The sequence below is a fragment of the Corvus kubaryi genome, unplaced genomic scaffold (assembly GCF_017639235.1).
Source record: "Corvus kubaryi isolate FWS band 111438036 unplaced genomic scaffold, C.kubaryi_AGA036_p1.0 66, whole genome shotgun sequence".
Lineage (NCBI taxonomy): Eukaryota > Metazoa > Chordata > Aves > Passeriformes > Corvidae > Corvus > Corvus kubaryi.
Window position 1 is genome coordinate 15,846,309 of NW_024582054.1, and position 26,816 is coordinate 15,873,124.

General features: G+C 38.7%; 1 protein-coding gene across 18 annotated transcripts in view; it reads left to right on the forward strand.

Annotated features, from left to right (window-relative positions):
- The window catches only part of NRXN3 (neurexin 3), a 550,019-nt gene that overhangs the window by 278,164 nt on the left and 245,039 nt on the right, over nucleotides 1-26,816 (forward strand). For all 18 annotated transcript variants that reach the window (XM_042047917.1, XM_042047922.1, XM_042047925.1 and 15 more), the window contains one exon: nucleotides 23,517-23,698. In XM_042047917.1, coding sequence (XP_041903851.1) covers nucleotides 23,517-23,698 — 182 coding nt within the window. The remainder of the gene's footprint in view (nucleotides 1-23,516; nucleotides 23,699-26,816) is intronic.

Consider the following 26,816-nt stretch of genomic DNA (forward strand, 5'->3'; position numbering starts at 1 on the left):
TGAAAACCTCTACAAATGAGTTGAAAAGGAAACCTTTGAGTTAAAATAAATTCAGCAATAGCTAATTAGATGTTCTAGACCATTCTGCTGCAGGGCGCTGCGGTACCGTTTCCAGTTCAATGCACTTTTGTATGCACCCTTCCTTCTCTTGAGCAGTAGGCTTTTTTGGCTGTAATTTTTGTAATTCTTGTATAGCTTGCTTCTACTAATTCTTATGGAGAGAATGCAATTGTAGGATAATGTAACATGGATCCTGGTGGTAAGATATAGTGCCTCAATGGCAAACCACCTCAGGCCTCCCAGTGTGAGCATCAGGGAGCAGAGGTTAGGGTTTTGCAAGGCAGTTATTTAGTCCCACTGAATCTTTAAGGTTAAATTTTTTGGTTCTGTTGGGTTTTTGTCTTCCAATTTATGTTGTTAACTTAAAAAAATGATGCCTTTACTTGGTTTTTAAAAAAGACAGACCTAATAAACATCAAAATGCTCTATCAGCTCTGCTTGCATTTGTGCCACTGGTACGCCAGGAGAAATGTTTTCCTCCCAGAGATATGTAACTGCTTTTAAGAGAGGTTAAAGAGCAGCAGATGTCCTGTTGCATATGTTTGGAGGGATAAGACTTATGAAGGCATGATTGTGGTTTTTCATGTTTTCATTTTCAGTGCTTGTCACTCTTAGCTATATATTACTAGCTACTCTTCTGTGCAGCTCATTCCATGAAAACGTGTTGGTCACTTCTGTTATTGGTACTTCTTTCTCATCAAAAGCTGTAACTCTCTGATATCAGCATAGGAACCTATCAAAATGGATGAGATATTGCAAGGAACAGACAGTGTTTTCTAGCTTTCACACTTTTGACCATTGAGTTACTGTCAAAGATCATTATCAGGAAATATCATAAATGCATCATAGAGTTTCTTAACAGAAACAAAACAGAAACATAGTAATGTAGTTTTGCAGTCCACTTTCAGATTGTCTTTATGGAGTTCTAGGCCACCTTTGGGAATCCCCCTACTGGAATCCCTGAAATTTTTCTCTACTGTCTCACTGACTTTGTGGTGCTTGGTATAGCCCAGTGAGCACAGAGATGCTGTGCTACTGCACTTCTTGATATCATCTACTGGGGATTGCAGGCTCTTCCAGAAGTGTGGATGGACCACTGAGGTGCTTTTCCCTGGCTGTCAAATATGAATAGTATTTATTCTTTCTAAACACTATGAAATCATAGAAAAATTGATTTAAATTAGACAGTGTTGTTATGAATCCATATTGGAAATGATCATCACATTTTTAAGCCAGCATCATGCAAGTGTTCTTTAATAACAAAACAGGGGAAAGTGACCTCACAGTCTTTCTTGGAATTCACTTCAACTGAATATATCTGAGCAAGGAGGTCTCTGAGCTGACATGGTAGCTTCATGCAGTGCTGGGATTTGTTTCCTTGGGATGTATTGGGTGCCTGAAGTAAATGCAAGCAGAGAGCAAAAAGAAATCAAAAATACTTTTTGTCTGTTGTGAGCTAGTTGTGTGGTAGTATGTCTCAAAGATCTTATATGATTTTATCATGTTATCTTGATAATTGTCTTCTGAGTAATAAGGAGGGATTGAAAAAACATTTCTTAAAAATTATAAGATCAGGTTCTGTTTCCAAACCTATTTTTATTACAGATTCCTGGGAGTCATTCACTGCCTTTAATGAATACTTTTATTCCATTTCTTTGCATGACAGCACAGATTTGAAAAGGAATGTATTATTTCCTTTTTCCTTTAATTTCAAGTGAGACTAGAAAGGCTCCTGTCTCTGGGGATATTAGTACAAAGCATGTGACTTCCCCATCTTTGACTGACATATGGCTTGTCCAGTCAGTCTGTAATAATCCTTCACACTTGTCACATGCTTACTGATACTCACAAACATATGCCTTCTGACTACTAACTACTTGAAAATAAAAAAAAAATTAGAAGTTGCAGCTTGTTTCAGTTTATATGATGAAGTGATCCAGAAAGATTTTCTTATTCTAAGGTAAGTTGATGTGGTTTTTTTTTACTTCTTCCATATGGAAAAATAGGAATAGAGAACAGTGTTCCTAATTCTGATCTTTGTGTCCAGCCCTCAGTTCCATGCTCTGTAGCACAAAGGGAAGACTGCTTCCCTGCACATAATAAGGATGCTGAACAAGCACTGCTCCATGACATTACATTAGCCCTTAAAGGCTTAGTGCTGTGTCTGCACAGAACAGAGGCAGAAGCTGGTGCATCTGGGATCCATTTGGCAGTTCCCATTATCACTCATGACTCTGATTGCACATCTTCTTGGCAGCCTCACCTGGGAGAGCCAGGAGTGAAAACAATTCAAAGGTGAACTTAGTTCTCAGCTCTAGAAATTCATGACTCAGTAGCAGCAGTGTTGGAGGCAGTGTAGTTAAAACCTGTGTGGCTTCTCCCAGTGATAAATCTGCCAAGCAGATGTCCTTATTCAGAGCCACGTCAACCGAGAAAATTTCAGCAGTTTTAAATGTGCTAGCAAAGAAAGACCTTTAAAATCTCAGCAATGTGCCCTTGTGTGCTCTGCATCCCTTAGAAGCAGTCGGTTGATGAGTTTTTTGTATCCGCATGCACAGGTACTTTTAGTGTGTTTTATTACATTAACAAACTATTAAAAAACAAAGGACACACTTATATAGAAATATATGCATAAAAACTCTTCAAGCACACTTCTAGACTGATGTGTAGTGGATAGTAAGGCACCATAGAGAAAAGACAGCATTAAGAAATATTGAAATTACAGAATAAATCAACATCCACCTGTCAGAAGAACAAATTACAATGATCTTTAGTGGTATGGGTCACGTTTCATGATGACTTTCGTCTTTTCTGTCTTCTCTGGATAAGACAGCCTGGTTCACTTAATGTGATTAAAGTTCCCTAGATGATGCATCAAAGTTGTGAAGGCTCTTTTTGTCTCTGGTTACAGAATGGGTAGCTGCCTTTCTATGGTATTTGTCATGTTAGCTTATTGGTGTAAGGAAAGGGGATGAGGATTTGGAATTAAAGCAAAAGCATTATCTGATAGGGCAGTTCAATGAAAATCAACAGATTACCCTTAGGGGGTTTATTGTGGGTAAACAGTCAATCATAATGTAATGCAGTGTTTATTAATACTGTTTATTTAGTTGCCCTTTGTTTTCATCCTGAGTAATCAAGCTTTGTTCCATCAACTTTTCTCTAAGCACCCTGTATAGACAGAAGGGGAGAGTGAGACTGTGAAACTCATCCAGTGTCCCAGAACAAACCAGCAGCAAGCCCAGGAAAATATTCATGCACCAAATTCCTTATGTATCATAGTTCCTTAGGAGGCAGCCATCCCAGCTTGCCCCTTCAGAGTGTGTATGTGTCTGTATGGTGAAGAGCTACGAGATAATGTTGCAGGAGGAATTGATTAGGAGTAATTTGCCGGGGGAAGGGAGCTGTATTGTGAGCTGTCAGCAAGTAAAGAAGCAAGGATGCCAACTGACAGGTGGACCAAAGCATTTTCAGTAGGAGGGAGGAGGAAATCGGTTCCAAGATGCAATTGCTCTAATTGAGGCTGTGAAGAGATAAATGGGGAAAGTTTGCAACAGCTGGAGACTGCTCTGAAGGAAAACTTTGAGGGTTTGTTATCTTCTCAGGAGGTCTTTTAGTCATCATGATGATGCCTCTGGCAGACATCAGCAGGGAGGGAAAAAAAGCAATGAAACTAAAGCCAAAGTCAAACAAAAGCCCCCAGGTAAAAGGTCCCAGACATATGGTGGGAAAATAAAGAAATAAATATTGCTGGTGATTGCTGGTTCTTTGAACTGCCACTTGAAAAGAACTTTAAGTACATGTGTGAACAGTGCTGGTTACAAGCTCTGTGTAAAAATTTCAGTCGTTATACAGCAGTCTCTATTGGTCACCAGAAACAGTAGTGCTGTACCTGGGGTTTTGGGGCCCATGTGCACTTCTGGAAGACAGTTTTCGTATGTGTCCACTAGAAATGCATGTAGAAAATTTGATTGGGTGCTTAGGCACTATGGCTTTGAAGTGATGATGATTATTTGAAGGCCTTCAGAACTAGGAGGGAAAAAAAAAGTGTGGAGAGAGCTTATCTTCATTAGTGCTATGGCAGTGTTCAGTCAAAGGTTGGACTTGATCATCTTGGAAGTCTTTTCCAACCTTAATGATTCTATGGTCACTATTAATTTCTTGTTGCCCTTGATATTCAGCTGACTACTTTGTTTCTTCTCTTTTTTTCCCCCTTCCACTGTCATTGTGTTACTCCTAGCTGTTCCTTTTTGCTGCCACGTGGAAAGTTTATCTCCTTTTGCACTATAGGAATCTTTGAAACATGCTCCTTATATAAGCTGTGTGTAGAGTACATAGCTTTTTTCCATTTCCTCAGTCAGTCCTTTTAGATGTGGATAATTTAGACTGGAACAGAAAGGGATGAGGTTAGCCAATACTTGCATCTGTTTTTCCTTTCAAATTGCAAATAGATTGATATATTGAGTTTAATTCAGAAAAATACATGCATTTAAGATGTCTGTGCTTCATCATTATTGACACATATGCTGTTGTTGACTGGCTTATTTGTACAGTGGTGGCAGGCAAAATACCCCCATTACATCAGAATCCCCTTGGGCTGGTGCTGAACAAACAAATCACTAAATTTTATTCCTGTACTGTAGATACAGGATGTATCTGTATGTCAGGATCTCCTGTAATGTCCAACTGGATGCAAGTGAATTTACTAAGGAACAGAAGGAATAGAAAAGGAATAATGGTAACTGCAGTATTAGGGTTGTGTGCCTGGGAGCAAAAATAATTTTATTTCAGAATACTGGATCGGTTTTCTTTTTAAACAGAAATACTTTTCCTCAACTTGTGTTGCAGTAGTCTCTAGAGATTCTAATCAATGGCTGACCTTAAGTGGTATACATGTGTAACTAGGAACTTCCAGATACTTTTCTTTCTGATTAAATGCTACTTGACTTACCCATCATTTCATAATTCACTTCTCATGGGTCTTGTTGAAGATAAATGTTATAGGAGAAGATCTGGAGGGGAAAACATTGCAATTGTTTTCTTTTCTGCATACAAAGGGTAGCCTGGAAGGAGAAATAAACATGAGCACAGTAATCTATGATGCTAATGTTGCCGAAGAAGTAAAACCAAGTTTTGCAGTTTAATTGAAGGAAACAACTTCGTTAGCCTTTCCCCTTCTAACAAAAATAGTGATAGCAATATGTTTGCAGTAAGAAAGCACGCTGAAATTCAGTATCTTGATTTATGTAGTACTTAGTGATGGGAATCTCCACATCTGAAAGTGAGAGCTGAGCAACAATGGAAATCTATGTTTTCCTGCAAAATTGTTAAGCAAGATGCTGGCATGTTGTTAAAATTGCAGGGTTGGGGAAGGGCTCTTGTGTTTTTGTTAGTTGGGGAAGCATGTGTAATTACTGCTGTCATAAGAGTCTCATGTGAGATTATTGGAATTTATATTTATTCTTTTTTATGCTGGTATTTTCTAAGTATGTTTACTTTGATTCCTTTTTTTCTAGAAGATTGATCCTAACTGGTGTGAGGAAAAAATCCAGTACTTTTCTACCCAACAAAGAGCATTTTTTTTTTTTTTAATGTTGCAATGGAAAATGAATGTAGTGTATCTGCAAATATGGTGAAAAATAGTTAACTGTCCTAGATAGTTAATAGTTATTTATTAATGAGATACCAGCTCCTTTTACCGGTGGCTGACAGATCTGCTATTTACCTGGTTCTTGCTGAGTCAATACAGAATTGTATGCAGACCATAGTTCTTATGATGCCTGAGCTCAGTGTGGTTGTAGTTGCTCAGTGTCTGGATTGGTTGGTCTTTGATGAGTGGGCAAGTAATGTTATTTTGTTATGCGCTAGCACACGGTCTCTCTTCTTTTCCCTGTAAGGCATTATTTATACCCTCTCCTTGATGCAGTTCAGCTGTAGATACACCAAGGGAAATGAACTTGCACAGGACAGCCTTAAACTCCCTCATCACATATAGCCTAACTTGACCTAACTCAGAAGAGAGGATTGTACATCTTTTACACTCTTTGGTTTCTAGTTTTTTTCCACTGGATGGTCTAGCTGCTATATAAGCCCTAGCAAGTCTTCTATTTCCTTTTGCTCTACCATGACAGTAACTGGTTGCTGATAGACTATGCGTAATGCCAAAATAACTGGACAGAAATGTCTACGATTCTGCTCCGACTGTGTGTGGTTTAAATCTAGTCTGGCAGTGTTATAGGAGGATTGCCTTGAAAAAGAAAGATCCATCCCATCTACTCATGGAATACGTTGTCACAGAAATGTGTGAGCGGTGGAGGGATTTCTGATACATTCTGTAACAAGTGGAAAACTTCACTGGTAGTGATTTCAGTTTTCCAGTGATTGGTTTTCCCCATTATTTCCCCAATACAATATGTTACAGAAGGTATTATATTTGAATATAACTTAATTTGCAAGCAGATACTGCCTTGAAGTACTGCAGTGAGCATGATTTCTTTTATAACTAAATGTACTTGAATTAAATCACTGACCTGAGATGAATTGCTCAGATTTACGCTTGTTGCAAGGTCAGAATGACATTCTCTTTTGCTTCTGTTTGTGACCTTACTGTTCTGTTGTGGCAATTATTGTCAGTTTATCAATTCAGCATTTTTTGACTTATGGGAGAATCAAATGGAGAGAATAAAAGCAAGAGGCTGTTGTTTAAATATAAATAACTTTGAGGATTAGCGGAAGTGACATGGAAACTCATTGGATATAAAACTAAATTAATGTAAAAATGTGTAAAGTACTTCAAAGTCCTGTATGAAAGCCACCTTTCAAAATAACCTGTGAATCTTTGAACAAAGGAAAATGAGGCCATGGAACAGCCTGCACCTCTGAGACCACTGAAAAAAATGGGCTTTTCCTGGAACTTGCTTTCTGTTCTTTGCACACTTTCCAATTTATTAGTACTGAAGGGAAGATGTAACTGTCAGAATCACATGTTGGAAGGACTTCTCTGAAGAAACTGCAGCTCTCATAGGCTTTATGAGTATCTTATAGCAGCATTCACTTATGGAAAGGCCGAAAGAATTCTTTAGTCATCTTATTCTCTAGAACAAAAGAGTGGAATTAGGAGTTGGATTTGGAGCAGAATACCTAAATCAGAATATCTGACCTATAGCTCCAAGTATATGACATGAGGGAGCCCACTCAACTTTGCTAAAATGAAGAAAATATCAGATTAGTGAACTGTGAGTCTAGACCCATTCCTCAATAAGCAAAATGCTTTTCTGGATTTTCAGGAAAATGGGTCATTATGATACATGTACCACTGGTCATACTTGATGTGTTCATGAAACAGACAATCACATAACTCAGGAGCAGGTCCTTTTCTTTCATGGACTAAATGAAACAGGAACTTCTCTTTATGTTTTCAGACTCTGAAATAGATGAAGGAATGCCTGCAGGCCCTGAGACTGAGTTTTCACAAGGGCAGATCTATTTTTAACAGGAATCTTGAGGACAGCATATGTGAAGAGAGGAAATCCTTTCTAAGATAGAAGAAATATTAAGATCCAAGAGCCTACATTGCACTGTGGCACTCTGATCTTCAATAAATACAGTGAGAAATTGTGAGATACTCAGAGAGAAAATAGGTGGGAAAAACAAAACCAAACAAAACAGTCAAAATGTTATTAATGACTGGAGAAAAAAAAATGTAAATGCCATGTCTGCTAGAGAATTACAGAGTAGTTAGCCTAACACCAGTTCCTGGGAAGATTACCGAGCAAATTTTCCTAGAAGCTACCGGCAAGCACACAAAGGATGAAAAGCTAATTTGAAATAGCCCACATGTATTTACTGTGGGCTAATTATGCTTGGCCAAAGTCATTGCCCTCTGCAATGAGACTGGCTCTACGAATAACAGGGGGTGCAGGAGGTATTGTCTACCTTCACTTCTACAAAGGCTTTGATACTGTCTCCTGCAGCATCCCTATGCAACCTTGGAGGTATGGGTTAGGTGGGTGGGAAGTTGGCTTGACTTGCTGGTTGAAAGGGCTGTGCTCAATGGCACGGAGTTGATCAGGCAGCTTATGACTACTGATGCCCCTCAGGGATTGATGCTGATGCCAGTATTGTTTAATGTGTGTGCTGATCAAACTGAGTGTGCTCCCAGCAAGTTTGCAAATTATCAAACTGGGGACAGCCAGTGATGAGCTGCAATTCAGAGGGACCTCTCAGAGGTTGGAGAAATGGGGTCATCATGACGAATCTTATGAAATTTGACAAAAGAAAGTGCCAAGTCATGTAGGATGGAGAATTCCTGTGCAAAAGGGGCAACCGGGTGTGTTCCAACTGAATGGAAGAAGGCAACTGCATAGAAAAGGTGTTTAACCATTTGAATTAGAGCCAGCAGTGTGTCCTTATTTGCAGAGCCAGTGACAGAGTGATCTACCTTAGCAAGAATGCAGTCAGCTAGCCAAGGGAATGCTTTCCTACCTTGAAGTCAGTTGTGAGACTACATCTGGAGTACTGCATTCAAGTGTGGGCTTCACTTGGCAGAAGTGGTAAAGGTGGTAAAGGTAAAGGTGCTGGGAAGTGCAAGAGAACATGGTTTGTTGAACCCTAAGGGGAGAGAGGGCAGAAAAACTGTGGCTGTCTTTAATTACCAGACTAGGAGTTTATAGATAGGACGCATCTTGGAGATCCACAGAAATAGCATGAGAAGAAACGGGCATAAGATGGAATGTGGGAAATTGTAACTTATGAAGTAGGATAGTAAAATACTGCAACTGGTTGCCAATGAAGAAGTTGTTGAGTGTCATTTCTTTGAAGTATTCAAAACTGAATGGAAGTAGTTCCTAAGTAATCTGCTCTCATTGACCTTGCTTTGAGTTGGAGGAGAGGGGAAACTAAATGATCTCTACATGTTCCTTCCCATTATCCCATGTTTTTTGTTTCTAAGCATTTGAGGTAAGAAGGTCCGTGTGTTCCCTGTTTTGTGTGGGAGTATAGACCTGATGGAACAGTGCTTGCCAGTTCAGGTTCATGCAAGGTGCTGGATTGGAAATTACTTTTTATCCATAATTTACTGGTTTTTATATTGCATTCAGAAGGAGGCTTACAAAAGATCAAAGATAAATGATCAAAAGTTTGAATAACTAGGGTTTATAAAAATTTTGTCTTTCTGTCTCACCTGACAAAGAAGTCAGGAGGTAAGTGATTATGTACTACTTGCATGTCTCTCTAGCTGTCACCTGTGGAGTTCTGTAGGATGCGAGTGCTGCAGTTTGAGGAGGAATGAGTGACCCTTAACGGAGGGCTTAAGAGGCATTCCAGGCCTGGAGATGAAAGGATGAGGAGCAAATCCTCTGTATTATTGAAGCGTGTGAAAGGCATGAAAGAGCTAGAGGTAAATCAATAGTTTGCATTTACTGCATGGGAGAGAAAGAAAAGATAGACTGGGATTTATTTTTCCAGGTTATTTGAGAAAGATTTCCCCCCCTCCCCACCCTGCTTTAGTGGGGGAAAACCTGAACTTTTTAAATATTTATATATATATATATATATATATGTACTGAACTTATATATATATACTGAATATATATATATTTTATATAGAATTCTATGTCTTTGGCACCCTGAAAGATGTACCTGAAAGAAACTCTTCCCTATGTTGTCTCCCAAATAAATGATGTAGTAATTAAATGCTTTATTGGGAATGAAACTGGCAAGTCACAATAAAGTAGTAGACACAGAAGCAAAAAATACTGAAGTTTAGTGCTTGCACACTTGAAATATGAGTGAAGAAATATTTATCAATCTTAATCAAAATTTCTCAGTGGGAGAAAAGGTTAAGAGGACATGGCTTACCCATTTTTAGCTGTTTCTTCAGCTTTATTAACTTAGCTTATCTTTCTAGAACTTAACAATACCCATTAAATACCATATGGTTCACTCACTGCTCTAGGAAGTCCATTCTACATGTCTAGATAGGTGTTTTTTAGCAGCTGTCACTGGTCTACCTTAACATTGTGCAGTGATGTGGTGCATTATCCTCTAATATAATGATAGATTAATTTCAAAGGCAAGCAAGTTAAATTTCTCCTATTAGTTTTGTAGGCCCCCTTCAAGAACAGAACATTTCAGGGCATTTAAGATCAAATACTGTACAGAGGTGCAAAACTGTGGTGTTAAAGCATAATTTAAAATGTGTAAAAAATGGTAATATCCTTGTCTGTAATGATATTATGGATATTATTTGTAATATTCATAAGAACTTATTGCTTCTCTGCCTGAAGTCACCTAATGCTTTCAAAATGAAGTGTAGGGAAATCACTGCTGTCATTAGATCGATGTGATCAGCCCACAGAACTTTCATTATCCTTACTTGTGTGACACATGCTATTGCTTTGTGCAGCTGAAGGCCACAGACTCAGGGCCTCTTAGGTGATAATGTATTTTAGTCAAGATTGTAACTGCTGTATTTCTCAGAATACAATAGTGATGAAAAACTTTTAGAGAGTGGCTGGAACACCAAGTCATGAGACTTACTGCTAGCCTCTGCCAGAGGCGAGAAGTGCTGCATTTGCTGAACTGCCTCCCTCATGCAATACACGTCTGACGCTGATGTGTTCATCACAGCAGTGGGAATATCTCAGTCTACAAGTACTGTTGAGACTGTGGTTCTGTGTGCCTATATCACCCTGCCTTATCCTTCTGGATAAGGTCTAGGTGCTCCTTTGACACTGAATCTCATGGCAGGAGCTGTTGCTGTGTGTAACTGTAAGATAGCGGCCAGTCTAGGGTGGTGTGAAAACTGTGATGCTGAGGTGCTTTCTAGTGAAATGATAAGAAGGGACTATGGTGGATGGCTTTTGTGGTTAAACTTCACCTTTTGCCATGAAGGAAGGGTAGCCAGGCATGGGAGATTACATGTCTCCCTTGAGCAATATTACATTTGTAATGTAATACAATGGGATAGCAGAGGATGCCAGGAAAGAACTGATACCAAAGACAAAGCAAACTGGCTGAGGGGAATGAAGTCCCAGGTCAAGGTGAGCAAGTTATTCAGAACCACTCTGCTTTTTCTCTCCCCTGCTGACTTCCTTCAGATACAGCTGTTCTTGAATGATCACAATCAGTATATCAAAATAAACGCTTTATAGAGTAAGGTAAAAGGAGTTGCTGGCAAGACTGTAAATCCTCTCATTGAACAAATGATAACTCTGCTCAAGAGCCCTTTTGTCCTGGGAGTGTGGGAAGGATATAAATTCTCTGAAAGTATCTGTCAGTTGGAGTTGCTCTGCATTCATCATGCCAGCCCTCTGCATCATTCATGAATGTCATAAGACACTAAAGAATTGTCACTTCATGGTGAGAATGATTAAACAACCATTACACTTGTCTTTTGCTCTGGCATGGTACTTTTAACAGATTGCCTGTATAAAGTTTGCATATGTCCGTCTATCCTAGTGGTGGATGTCCTTTCATGGTGGCAAGAAAAAGAGGTAATAGCAAGAAAAGCTGCATATCATTTACAGAATAGTTTGTATGCCCTATTACTAGCTCTGGATACCTACTGTTTTTACATTCCTTCTATGTGACCTTGGGGAAGGTTAGAGAGCCTTGGGAATGGTGAGCTTCCGTAAATGCATCTTTTCTCATCACTGACCTAGTACTTGTGAGGGACAATGTCATATTTGAGGTGAGGTCAAAAAGCTCAGAACTCCGAGTTTCTTTCCTTGATAGACCAAAATGGGCCCCATTTAGTTATAGACGACTAGGCTGTGTCTACAATAACAATCAGCATAAGAGTTGGTTTTCAGAATGAAATTTAGTATCAAGGACCTGAGACCTATACTGCGGGCATTTTGCTTCTGGAGTGTTACTTTGGACTAGCTCTGGTCTGGTACTATAGACTAGTATCTTGTTAAAAGCTGGATTGCATCTTCCAGTTTAGTTTTAAACTAAACTGGAAGATTTTAAGGCGTCAAGCGTGTGTGCTGTGAGACTGCTCTGATGAGAACATGGCTAGTGATGATAGATCAAGAAGTTTATTTCAGAATCATACTAAAATGCTAACAGCCAGCAAAAGGTTAGATACCTGAAAACCTGCTTCCTTTTCCAAACTCTGCTGCTAATTTAGCATATGAGAGTTGGTAAAACTCTTACCTTCTGAGGTTTTAATGAATACCCAGTAGCTGATACTTCTGGCCCAATATTTTTTAGCTGTCAAGACTGAAAATTTAGGTTTGGTCTCTTGCAGTGAAGACAGTAAATATAAACTATATTTTCTCTTTTGGTATCTATGATTAAGGAAATGTGAGCAGGTATGTAAGTAAGAGTGAAGGATTGCCTACAGTTAAAACAAGAAAAACCTTGTAGACTCAGACTGGTTGTGCAAAGTACTATGCTACTTAAACCTGAAGTGACTAAATGGCGCTGAGAGAACAGAAGTTGTCTTCGCAGTTTTGTTTTGTTTTTGCTTTGTGTTTGGTGTGGGTTTTTTTGTTCGCGTTTTGGGGAGTTTTGTTGGTTGGTTGGTTTTCATAGTTTTGGGGTTTTTGTTTGTTTGGGTTTTTGTTTCGTTTTCATCTTTTTTTGAGGGAATTTGTTTTAATGGAATAAAGTGTAGCTTAAGGATAAACACTAGAAAGAGATTCTTTAGAGGAGAGTTGACTGGGCTGAGATCAAGAGTAGCATTTTGGCCTTCATCCATCTTGAGAGGTATCTAGGCCATTTTGTTACCATTCAGATTCTGTAAACCTGTACTGAGCTAACATCCCTGCTCTTCCTTCAAGCCCCAAGTGAGCTATGAATCCTGCTGTGCTTCTTCTTGCTAACAGCAGTCTCTGTATTCAGCTCCTCTGGCATGCTGCCTTCTGGGCTTCTCAAAGGACATCCTCTCTGTGTGCTCTTTTATCAACAAATACCAAGAAACAAGAAATTGCATCCTGATGCCACCTGCTCTTTGGCAGCAGCATGCAACTAAGAAATGGTTCCATCTACCTCTACTGAATTTAGTCACAGTTGCACCTTATGAAGTAATGGAGTCTCTTTGTAGGTGGTGGATAACTTTTTCTGAAAAGGGTCACAGTCTTACAGGCACTTTTACCCAGCAAATTTCATATTTCAGTTGTGTTTGTAGTTTCTTCTGTCTCTTCTTCTAGTGCATAGTGGTTTTAACCCTTTTGTTTTCTATTTTGGTATCAGTACTGTGGGGGGTTGGGGGGTTTGGGGTTTTTTTTGCAAAATGTTTTTTATACTCTGTAATGCCTAGGAAAAAAAAAATACCTGGCGGAATTGTCCCTGTGGACTTTTTCCTAGATTGATAACTGTCATCTGGCTGCATAAAGCTGTGGGGGCTGAATTTGATGACACAACTGGTCTCTTTACTGAAAGAAATTACTTAAGGATTGAGGGTGGTGGTATGATATAAGTCTGCAAGGCAAATAGATATAGGGACAGAGTACTGTGCCTTACAGGACAAGAACTAGGGAACATGTAATCTATTTAGCAAGAGCAAGTATGAAAAAGATGATTCTTCACACAAAAAGGGGATCCTTTTTCACTCAGGCTGAAAGTGACATCAGGAAATCTCTAGTCCAAACCCTTGCTTGGAGCAAGGTCAGCTGTGAGGTCAGATCAGGTTGCTTGGGGTTTTATGTGGTCATATCTTGAAAACCTCCACACACAGAAACTCTAAAATCTACTTGGGCAACTTTTTTGCATGTCTTTCCTTGTGAGGAGAAAGCTCTTTCCTGCTGTAGAGTCAGATTCTCTTACTTCAAAGTACAGCAGTTGCATCCTGCTCCTCAGCTGTGCACCACTGTGAAGAGCCTGCCTTTGGCTTCTCAAGAACCTCCTTGCAGGTGCTGTGAAACTGCCCTTAGGTCCCCTTGAAGCTGTGTCATCTCCAAGCTGATAAAGCCTGAATCTGTTGGCATTTCCTCATGAGGCAGGCACTTCATCCACCCAACTGCCTTTGTGGCACTTCAGTGAACGTGCTCCAGTTTGTCAGTCCAAAATCAGATGCATTATTCTAGATGCAGTCTAACAACCACTGAGTAAAGGGGAATAATCATCTATTAACAGCCCCAGGTCCTGTTAGCAGAATGCAAGATGCTGTAGGATGCCTCTGCTGATAGGGCCCACAGCTGGCTAATGTTTAACTTGCTACATCAATGGCAGATTTGTTTGAGTCATTGCTAAGGGTTTGTAAGACATTGTGAATGCAAAACTTTTAAATGTATTCAAAGACAGACTGGATAAGTACTTGAAAAATAGATCTCTTTGGGATTACTGTATAAACAAACCACATGAGGCCGAGTTAATTGATGAAAAGGCTCGTGGTCTGAGTGCATACTTAAAGGAAATAGGCTTGCTCTACTCTTAGTTTTCCATGTGTATCCACTTAGGATCAATGCTGAAGACACGACAGCGATTGTTGTCTGAACAATCTTGTTATAATGGAAATTAAAGTATTGCTGAAATATTTTCTGTGTTGCAATCTTTTATGTTTAAGCTGGTGTGCCTATGGTCATCTTGCATCTGTTTTAGTCAGCAGCTAATCCCTAAATTCCTTCTGAGATGATAAACATACCCAACATGCCCCATGGAAAATTCATATTTGGAAAAAAACCTTAATCTTCCTGGTATCCCAGATTTAGAGGAATTCATATTTCAAGCATAAATTATCTTGGACCTTCAAGTAGTTCTAGAAACACTCCCTGGCTCTCCTTCTTTTCCTCTTCCAATCTTTTTAATGCAGTGTAACTAATAAGAAGTAGCATACTGTCTGATCCAATTGTTGGCTGATGCACACATACTGGGAGGAAAGTGACTTGTATTAATTTGCTGTCATTAAAGAAGACAAACACAGAAAGCAGGCGTTATCCGAATTGCTGCTTCCGTTTTGTGTTAGTCTTGCAGCTTTTATAGCTCCTCCTCCTTTTTATATAGATGCTCCTTCATATTTTAAAGTGTGAAAGGAATTTCAGTTTCATGTCAAACAATGTCTGATTTTTTTGAGATAAATGTGGTGTTCAATTTCAGTCTCGGAGAATTTGTCAAGGAAGAATGAGCATCCTAAAGGAAGTAGAGCTAGTTCATAAGAACTCTAAGCACAGAAGCTTGCTTTTCTTTTTTTCTTTTTTGAGGATTAGACTGGAAGCTTTGCATTTTTCAGGGTTTTAAGTTTTCTTTATTCTTAGGCAATTTAAAGCTCTTGATAAATAAAAGGATGTTTCAGCAGTTGTATCATAGAAAGTATTAGGCCTGTCTTGCCTTCCTCCCAGGAAGGATCCTGTGATGGAATGGTCAAGTGACCCAGATGATGATGGTGATTAGATCCTGTAACCTTTTCAACCCCCATCTCCTTTTTTTCAATCAAGCAGGTGTTTGTATTAATAGACCTTTTAAACTCAGGTGTGGAAGACACAGCAATGGAGTCACAGATGTACAAGTGCCAGAGAGGATCTTTAGGTGAAGGAGGAGTAAGACACTTCATCCTGATTGATGATACTCAGTTTTGATGACACTTAAATTTCTTGATGTGTGTGATTGAGTGGCAGTAACTCACAAGATGTCCCTGGGATAGCCCGATATTGCAGATCATTCATATAATGTAAGAACATTGGTGTATATGCTTGAAGGCAGGGGACGTGTCAATGGCTAGCTTGGTTTTGATTCCTGAGATATAATTAATTCTTTTGTCTAAGAACTTTTTTTATTTGGTGTGATGTATAGTGAGATAGGAAGAAGAGGAGTAAAAGAGGGATTAGGATAACAATGTAATTGAAGTTTAGGATTGAGGGCAACAAGATGATAGCTTATAAGGGGAGAAGGAAGAATAGCTGTTGTCAAGACTGATGCCTTGGTAAATATGAAAGGGCAGAAGGAATGGGACAATTCTCTCTTGGTCTTTTTTTATTCTCCATTATTAATTTGTTTAATAATGGTAGCTGGAAGTGCTGTCATGCATCTAATATAACTGTGAAGCAAAGAAGCTGTATTACGCTGAATGCGATGCATTTAGTGGACAAGACCCACAGGAGTAACTTTGCAGGAGCTGTCAATTGAAAACACCTCTTAGGTCATCTCTAGGCAATATAGATGTTTCAGCATACCTAGAATTGACCCAGTTGAAGTGATTTCAAGTAATGAAGAGTCAGCTAAATCATCCATGCTCTTTGAGAGGATATTGCAAAGCTAGGTGAAAACTTTGCCTATTTTCATCATTATTGTTGTTAAGGCATATGGACGCAGTTTCCTTTCTTTGACTGTCCTCAAAACATGCTTTTGTCATTCTCTCACTCTTTTTACTCCTAAGAAATTAATTTAATGGAAATTTGGAGTTGTACAGCATATGTGTAGTCTATTTGAGGTGGCCAGAATGAGTTAAGTATTAAAAACAACTTTCAGAAGCTTCATTTTTCACTCAGCCAATGTTCATCCTTTTGGCAGTGTATAGGTTTCAACTGATGTGTTTTATTGTTTGCATTGTGATGTTATAAACTTTTGGGGAGCAATAAATAGATGTCATTTGAAAGTCATAGTTCTCTTTTCTGGTTTATGCATGTGTTGTTTGCTTTAACTCCCTCTTAGAGCTGGTGGTCAAAGCATGGATTGTTTTTTCTCGAGTGTAGCAAGTATAAATAAATAAGATGCTGAACTGTGTGGCCAAGTAAAGGCCTGAAGAACTACACTACAGTTGTTTCTCTGTCTGGAAATAGAGTGGTCAAATATGGAGTCTACCTTAAGCTGAAAACATATGGCCAGGAACCTTAATTTTGGGGGCAGAGATCAAATCAGCCTGATCAGATTTCTGGGAAAACTTCCAGTCTATGTTATTAGAGTTTTCTATTAGAATAGAAATCGGTCGCAGCAGCTCTTCCTTGTTGCTTTGTTCATCTCCACTTGCGAGGGTTGAATAGCTCTCTATATACCGTGTTTTTTGGAACTGCTTTTTTATTGCATGACCAAATTATGATGTTTCCTGCAGCAGCAAATTTCGTCCCCTTACTTAGTTTCTGCAGATGTTTGCCTGATCTCTTCTCACTTGCTTTCGTGCCAGTATTCTAACCTGCCTTCCTTTTACATGCATTTTCTGGTGATGGAAATAGTAAATGAACTGCCTAGTCCAGGTAGAGTAAGATAAGGGTCATCCTTACTTTTTCTTGATGTAAATTTGGAAAAAGCTCTACCTTTTCTTATTAAGATTTTGTGGGATTTTTTTGAATGTCTATGTAAACTATCAGGTCTCCATTATTTAGTTATGCCTTCAGAGGGCTGATGATTAAAGGGCTGCTAATTACAGGTGTTACCAAGGTTTCATTCATTATGTGAAATGGCTCTTGATTTGCTCATGTAACCTATGGTCATGCACAATATGTTATTGATTTCATCCTTTGACAACATTGCGTCTTGAAAATTACCTAAATTTCAGTTTCCTGCCAAGAAAGAAGAGCAAAATGCCATCGTCATGAATTTTCCTGTAGTTGAACTGATAGCTTCTTGTTAAATAGCAGAAGGTTATGATTATTAATAAACATGTTAGGACCTTTACATCGGCATATGAAATACTCTACAAGACTCATCTGAACTACTGGACTAAGCAGAATAAAATATAAATAAAGTTTCCACTCCTTTTACAAAAATGTTAAGAAGTAAAATAATATCTATATTTGTTATGGTTTAGAAATGGCATTCCCCAATTTAGTTCATGGTATTCTATACCACTTATGTCATGCTCAAATCTTACACCTCCCAGCTGTACGTATATAAACACAAGCACAGATACCATTTCCATAGTCAATGGCTCTCCCTCCAAGATGTCTGTTAAGGTCATTTAGTCCATGTGGGTTCTATCCATCCTAGACATCTTCCAGGGCAGGAGGGCTGGTGTGCTGTTGGCTGGTTGCCAGCTGCATCACAAGCTCATGACTGGTGTAACTGAAGCAGTCCATCCTCATTGTCTGTGGTACTTATGGCATACAGTGGCAACATCGTTCAGCAACCAGTATTATAAAATTCAACATTACAGACTGTTCTCACACAAAAATCGAATTCCATTGAGGTACACATTGTATTTCCCTGTTCCTCTGCAATACCTCTCAAGTACATCCAAATCCCTGAGGAAAATCAATCTCACAGATAGATTTGCCTTTGCTTGACTCAGGACTAATCCAGACTGTCTTCCCTAGCCCCTTTCTCATGTGTGCAGAGACTTCATCCCCTTCTGGTTTGTGGAGGTTATGATTGGGCAGGGCCAGCTCAATTGGTAGAGCTTCTGGTGTTCACTAAACAGGTGGCCTTCACTAAATGTAGATCCCAATGTTTGAGGGTCCCACCACCCATTGATTTCAATGTGATTTTTAACAGTCCATTTTACTGTTCAATTTTCCCAGAGGCTGGTGCCAGATGGGGAATATGATGCACTCACTCAATATTGTGCTCTCTGGCCCAGGTGTCTACAAGGTTATTTTTGATATTAGTCCCATTGTCAGACTCAGTTCTTTCTAGGGTGCTGTGCTGCTGCAGGACTTACTTTTCAAGCCACAAGATGGTGATCCAGACACCATCACTCACCTGTGGCATGAGGCACAGGGTGTGTCTCCAGAGCTCATCTCTGAAGGTGCCACAGCATTCTCCTTGCAAATATTCTGTCACTTTATCAGGGTCCTATAGTTGTTCAGGGGTGAACTTCCAACTCACTGGAGTAGAAAAGGCCTTTAAAAAGTGGCCCATGCCCTCCAACATTCCATGCCGCTCATGACTATCCATCCTTGGGGCAAATTTTTGAAAGGTACTCAAGTAATTATTGTAGTTTTTGAATTGGCCCGGGTTCTTCATAATTTGCATCCTAAAGGTACTTTTTGGTTGTAAAAATATGAACTGTAGCATTTACACTATGCTAAACATATACTCTCCCAGTGCAGAGTTGCTGCAGGTAACCCTTCAGTGTATAAGCATTGTGTTACCTACCAAATGCTGGATTTTCTTGGCCACAGGGAAATGAGTGTGTGTGCTGTGCTGTAGCTGAGGCAAACCAGGCTTTTGATGGCTTAGTAGATGCAAATAGAGAATTTGCAATCAATTTTTTAATGTGGGGAAATTCACAGGAGTGTGGGGCGCAGAAGTTTTAATTCGTGCAAAAGTAACAGACTTGCTTACTACTACTCTACTTTTACTTTACTATTTTACTTTCCTACTTTACTTTGCTGCAGTTGTACTATGTTGATTGAAGGACACTGTTCCTTAAAATAGGTTTTTGAAGTCTTTGGGCAATGATGAATTAAAATGACAGGTGGTAGTGCTAACTTAAACTAAATGCTTCTTAAAACACCTCATTTGTAGGCTTTATTTGCTGTGGCTTATAACCTTGGTTATGACTTGTCTGTTAGGAGTTTTCTGTGAGGAGTCTTTGCCTCAAACTATTTTATTTTGACTGAAGATTAATAATATAACAGCTCTATTCATGAATACAACTAGCAAATACATAATTTACCTACTCTAGATATGCAGACTACATTGTCACATATGTTGTAACATACCCATCTTTGATGTTTAAATCTCTAAACACCAATGATATAAGTTAGAAGTTACGTAATTTCTGGGAGAAGTCAACTGCCAGTCTGCCACACTAAGTTTTGTGAGTTTATAAGCTTTGTATACGCTAAACGTGTAATGGTGTCTTAGTAGCTTAAATCTGTAGGGAGTGTTTCCTCTCTATATATGTCTTCAGTTCTCTGAGCTCCCAGTGCTGACCAACTTGCTGCATGCAACATATAGAGTAGCTGAAAATATTCTACTTCAGTTTGTTTTTATGTGTTGCTACAGTAAATCTGGCCCAGGGCACTGTGACTGCCACAAAACTGACTGGGGAAATAATTTTGTGTTGCTTGTATCCTTGATTTTATTATTGTTCTTTTTTTGCATGGTATTGGTTGAATTTAGTGTTATATAGTTGAAGTGGTGAAACACTGTAACAACAATACATTGTATAACAATGCAATTAATCAGTCCTTCAGACTTTTCTATTGTTAGGGCACAGTTGGTGTTGTACTTATTAAAGGAGTTACATAACTAAACCTTGAACAGTGAGAAAAAACTAAATATGAGAGTGTAGTCTACCATCTGTCTTGAATAGAAAGTGTCTTGGAAAAAAAAATGTGTTCTTGTCTAATAAAGAAGTGTGTAACAGAGCTTAGGTACAAGAAGATTTCAAGATTAACAGACTTGCATCTTACCAGCTTTTTTTAAAATTAGAATTCTTTGGTTAATTATTCTACAATTCTCTGCCACACCACAAAGAAAGGATAATTGTTGATTTAAGATCAGAAGGGACTGCTAGTGGTAAACTGGTCTAGCCTGCTCACTCACACCAGCTTAAAGCAAGTCCAATCAGATAGAGGTGTCCAGGCCATGTCAAGTTCTGGTGAAGCTGAAATCTCCTTTCCTGAAGTCTAGGGTTATAATTTGCTTGTTCAAATCTCTTGAACTTTTTAAACTCATGGTTGCTGCAGGCAAATAGAAGTATTTAAGTCAAGTGTGTTTGTGTTGCATGGCTGGGGTTTTTTGTTACTTTTTCTTTTTATGTGATTGCAACGTGAAACTAACTCTTGTTATACTTCCACTTGATGGATCTTATGTTTCCAGACTGGAATGACTATTTTGTTCATAATTTGGGGAAAAAATTATACTGTCACAATATTAATATGCATCTCTTTCCAAACACGTCAATGGATAGCCTGTATGTCCTCAAAATGTTGGTGAAGGGAGGGACATTGATGTATCCAACAAATGTTGTGTACATTCAGCTACACACAGATAAAGCAAGTGGCCCGTCTCTTATTAAGCAGGTATTTCTGACCTGGGAAATAAGGAAACAAGTATTGGCCAATCAGACTTCTGCTTACAGGTCTGTTTGGGTTAGTGCAGCTCTGGTTGTTGTATCTGAATTTTCTTTCAAGAGCTCAATGCCTTGCCAGAATATATGACTGCAGAATGCATCACAGTAAACCCCTGCCATATTTAAGGTAAAGCTGGAAGCCTGTGGATCAGCTGAACTCCAGAACTGAGTTGACATTCCCAGCTGAACCAAAGTACTACATGTCTTCATGAAGCATTATGTGGAGCCATCTCACAGAAAACTGAAATAAAACCCGGCAGAGGCAGGTTTAGACTGTGTTATTTCTTTGTGTTTCTGATCCTTACCTTAGGAACCTTGGTACCTCAGTACAGAGTACTGAATATTGTCAGGTTAGGCTTAGAAGCAAAATCTATGCTCTGTGAGGAGAAAATAAGATCTGTTTAAGTAGTTAAGTCTCATGAAAGGCCTGTGAGGACATAATTGGTTCTAATTGGCTCTCATTGGAGGACTGACATGGTCCACCTGCAGCCAAATGGTTCTTAGAGAGGTAAAGAAATACTCTGCCTTCATAAAGAATGAAGAACTCACCTCCAAGCTTGTCTTTGCTGCTGAAAGGCCTGATAACCAGTACAAAGAAAAGGAGGAGAGCTTTCAAGTCAAGTGAGAGTAATTTTGGGAAGTGGGTTTTAATTTGTGAAACCATCAACAATGAGTAAATCTAGTTTTGCTTACCACATTGCTGTGCCTAGTTTTAGTCTGTAGTGCAAAGACACACAGAAGTTACAGAACAAACTGATAAACTGAAGGAGTATATTTGTAGTGTAGTTTTAGGGGGGCTGTTGTTATGCCTGTGCATGGGGGCAGGACACGGATAATTCACTACCTGGTCATCTCCAACTGTCTAACCATAAGGTTCCAGATAGAGCTGGGGATGTTTAAACAAATGGACAAACAAAACCTCTTTCTACACATCTTAAAATAGTCATGCACCCTCTATCTGGAGTTTAAAGCTGAATGAGGAGACTGAGTCTATAAAATTATTCTTTCTATAAAATTATAGACTATAGTCTATAAAATTATTCTTTCTGAAACGGAAAAAGTGTATGTGCACAGTTCCAGAATGCCAGAATGTGCTCTTTTGGTAATTCAGAATTATGACTGAAATTTCCTTTTAACCCTGATTTCAAACACATTTGTCTGAATTTACTGAGGGCATGTTCTGTTGGATGTGCATAGGCCTGGAAGGGAAGAAGAAAACATGATTGATTTTCACTCTGTCATTGAGTCAGCTGTTCACAAATCATTTCATTTCTCTGTGGCTGAGTTTTTGATGTCTGTTTTGGTAATGTGTTCTGAGATGTCAGAGGAAGCCTCTTTAGCAAGGGAGAAGTGTATCAATTATTTCTACTAATATGCAGCATTCATTTGGAATTCAGGTCATAAAGAGCTTCAGTGAAGCTGCAGCTTTGTAGGCAAGTGTAGAAATTACCCTTATATGATCCCACCTGTTTCTGTATCTAACTACATTTACTCTGCACAAGGTTGAGTGATACATGTTGCTGATTGGTATGGTGCAAAAAAAAAAATCCTCAGTTGTACTTTCACTCGGATTAGAAAATGTACCCAGTAATTGCCTGTACTTTCTACATCTATTTTATCCTTGTTGCAGTAACAGAAGCTGGCTGTTTTTGCTTACTGTTCTGTAACCATTGTAATGGTGCTCAGAAAAATGAGGTGCAGTAAGTGACTGAAACATGGAGGAGTGTTGTTCCTGGCCTGCCTGTAGATTTGGACGAGACAGGAATTTTAGATATACTTCCCAAGAAGCTCGGGGGCTGATTTTATAACTGCTGAGTTATAAAATCTTGCTCCTAACTTGGAGTGTTGAGTACAAGTCAGAATGTGAGCTCCAAACTCTTTTGCTTCTCAGCTTCCTTATCTGCGGCAATAATTCCTCACTTGCGTTACTGCCTTCCTCAGCTCAGATGGCCCTCACGAATGTGGGAGGACAGTGTTCAGCATGGGAGAAGTTTGGTGTTGTCCTTAAAAACAAGGGCAAGGAACAAATTCCCAGGCTCAGTGGTGACAAGACAAATGGTGCTGGAAATATGTGGACTAGATATCAAAAAATCTCATGAAGTGTTAAGAAAATTGTAGTCTCCTACTATGCATTGAATAGTCTTTAGCTGAAGGCAAGTCCAGCCTCATGGATAAATGCTAAATATTGCCTTTGAATCACCTTATAAGATTGAATCCCATGCTTTTGAAATGGGAGTGGCTTGTGGTTTTCTCCCCTGAACGGCAGTGTCCAATCCAACCTTGTCTTGGGTATTAGCACTAATGAAATAATTCATTCTTTACAAACTGTCTTGATAATTCTTGATAAACTCTTCACTTATCTTTGTCTTAAATGCTGCCTGTCTTTATTTAGGAACTAATAATGCACTTCATCAGGCCTGGCCAGCAGAACACATTGATTTCACCCCTGTAACTAATGAAAGCATTTGCTTGCTTAAGTTGTTCCTCTTGGAAGTCATAGCATTGCCACTAGACTTGGCAAAACTAATATGTTTTTCTTTGTTTTTTTATCTTGTAGCTGGTGCCACATATATATTTGGGAAGAGTGGGGGTCTCATCCTGTACACCTGGCCAGCTAATGACAGACCAAGCACAAGGACGGACCGTCTTGCTGTGGGCTTCAGCACAACAGTGAAGGATGGCATTCTTGTCCGGATTGACAGTGCCCCTGGGCTCGGTGATTTTCTGCAGCTGCACATAGTGAGTATAGACAGGCCCATGTCTCTCCCAGACCTGGGTTTCTCTTAACTGGATATGCATTTGAAGAAAACTGTTACTCTAAAATACCATGTGTCATGTTCTGTACTTTGTGTCTTCAATTCCCATCAGATTAAACTGCTTATAGTAGTTCTTTAGGGTTTTGTAGAGTTGCTGAATGGGATGCACAGAGAATTAAGTCTTGATGCCGAAAGAAACTGGGGAGGGAAGAAACAAACAAAACGAAACTCAAAAGCTGTATGTGATTCAATAGTAGGATTTATTCAAAAAGTGGAGAAACATTTTTTATCAGTGGCAATCTACTGAGTCATATGCACAGTCCTGAATACAGCTGAATCTATGGTGAAGTATTACTATTCTCAGAAGACAAAGACTAAAAGGGAGTGATAAGGTGTTAGTTTTTTCCTCACAAAGAAAGTTAAGTGAGAACTGAACAGATCCTCAAACTGATATAGCTTGCTTTAGCAGGGTAGTTCAAAAGAATAAGAATTTGATGTTAGCACAACATAGCTTTGCAAGAAGAAAATAGACCTTTTTGTGAGAACTTGAGCAAAGGGGGTTTTAGGAGAATTACTTGAGAAAATGAGAACACTAGAACTGGAAACTTTTAGACTTTGTTACTTTATGTGATCCTGTGGGAGGAGAAGAGCTTGTTTGCTTTGTTTTCCTCTGACAAATAGCCAAGAGGTTTACTAGAGGTAGAGGCTGGTCATGTTACTCGATGTTCAGATTATTTCCAATGTATTATGCATTAATTCATAGTGGAAAGGCAACTGGGCCATTTGCAAATTTTGAATGAGCTGGGGATTTGTTGACATTTCATGGAATCTTGAAGATATAAGTTAACAGGAGAAATGCCAGGGGCCAAAACAGACCTAATGTGAATGATGGAGGGCCTTAATCTGCTGCAGGAGTTTGCCATGTTCCGAATCATGTTGAAGCACTGGATATATTGCAGGGTGGTTTTGAAATGACCAGAAACAAGGTTCTAGTACTCATCATCAGTATTTTAAGTGGTTTTTGCATTGAATCCTGTTGTAAAATTCAGATTCATTGGAATGGGGTAGGTATGGCTTGAGCCATTCTACTGTCAGCCATTCTGGTTTTTCTCTTCTGTGATATATCCAAATATTTAGTTGGTTTTGTGCTGGAATGAAAATGAGATCAAATCCTGGCTTTTTTTTTTTTTTTTTTTTTTAATATATATAAAAACAGGCTTTCTTCCTTTCTTAAAAACAGAACAAAAAGAACCCCAAAAGACTGTAAAAGTGAGCAGTGCTAAGCCTAATTGGTTGGAGCTCTGTGACTCAGATTAAGCATATGTGACTGGACATGTCTGAGCAAGGCAGTGTATATTCTTCAGGTGTTATAATATAACATGTAAAATGCTATCAGTTATCTGGAAAACACTATTCTTGCATGTGAGGAGAGGTGCAGAGACATGAATTTGTTAAGGTTGTAGGAAAAGTCTAAGATGGATCATGTTGCTCTTGGATACCTAATGGGATGTTATAGAGAAAATGAAAGTCAGGCTCTTCTTTGTAGTAGTCAGTGGAAGGAAGAAGGAAAATGGACACAAGTACCAACAAAAGAAATTTTAGTTCTGCATTAAGATAAGAACTTGCACAATGACTCTTTTCAGCATTAATGATGACGGCACATAGTTTTTCTCTATAGCTTGGTCTCAAATATCTACCTTTCTCTACCATTAATTGAACATTTTAATGACTGATTTTAACTATAAAAAAATTTGTTGAATAGATTGAAACAAAGGAATTGAACCTGAGACGTAAGCATTCATTATGAAATAATAGCAAAAGAAAATCATTGCTTTGTCTTTCCAATCAGTTTTGGAAAAGAAAATAATATAAGTTTTTCAGCTTCTTCCCCATATATTTTTTTTCAAGCTTCTCTGTATGGCATGGTGCTAGTTTCAGGTTATTTCAGGTATCTAAATAAAATCTATGAATTTGGTTGATATTATTACTAAAAGTTCTGTTGAATGCTCCCTTTGTACTTTGGGCAATTTTATCCCTGAAGCTATTCACTAGCAGTAAATATGGAACTAGTTCAGCTTTAATTTCTCTTGTTCTTTTGTGGTCAGGATGGATTAGGAGGATTTGCCAGTCATTCACGAGGAGCAAAGGCGTGCTGCTGTGCTCTTCTGGAGATGGTATTACTGTTCATCGTATATATCACTGACTCTACCTAGCTGTCAAATAAAGAATGTGGTCTGGGACTCATCTGTTACATGCAATAGAAAAGTTGAAGAGGAGCTTTTAAAGTGTTATTGGCTTCTTGAATATCTGTAAGAGTTTGTTATATCTGGTTTATGGTTCAAAGTAATAGAAGTGAGCTTACATCAGGATTATTTTGGAAAAAATTGAAATCTGAAGTTAAAGGTGCATCTTGAAATGACACTTAAAATGCAAGACTATTTAGGATCTCTTAGCAAATTGCATGCAAGATTTCCATGAGACCAAGATCTTTTGTAACTGTCTGAGAACTACCACATGCTTGTGCTGTCATAATCAAAGACGTTGTCCATATTCTTTTCCTCAAAACCTTCCATTAGGCCATTTTCAGTTGTCCAGAGAAACAAGGCAGCATGGGTCAAATTGTAGTAGAAATATGGGATAAATAGATTTTTAAATCAGAGCTATGAAAACATATCAAATTGATTATAAAATAAGCTTTGAAAACCCAAATATTTAGACCATAAAGCAAAGTATAAGAGAAAAAGAAAACACTAATTTTAATGTAATTTATTTTATATGTATTTAGCAACTTGACTTTTTCAGGTGCAATTATATTTAATAATAATAGTAATAATAAAAATGAGAGGGATTTTCCTGGGTTAGTATTGGGGATACTTCTTTCCCTGGAGCCTTTTTAGATATTCCACTCACAGACTCTTTTGGGTGCTATTTGCTGGATGCTGACCTCCTCACATTTCCCTGGGTGTTCTGTTGGTGATAAAAGGTGACAAAAGGCACCTGATGATCACTGTTTTCTAATGTGCATCGCTAAATGAAAATCTATCATCGCTAAATCCAAAATTAATAGTAATGGCTATGGTTTATCAAGATCTGATTCTATT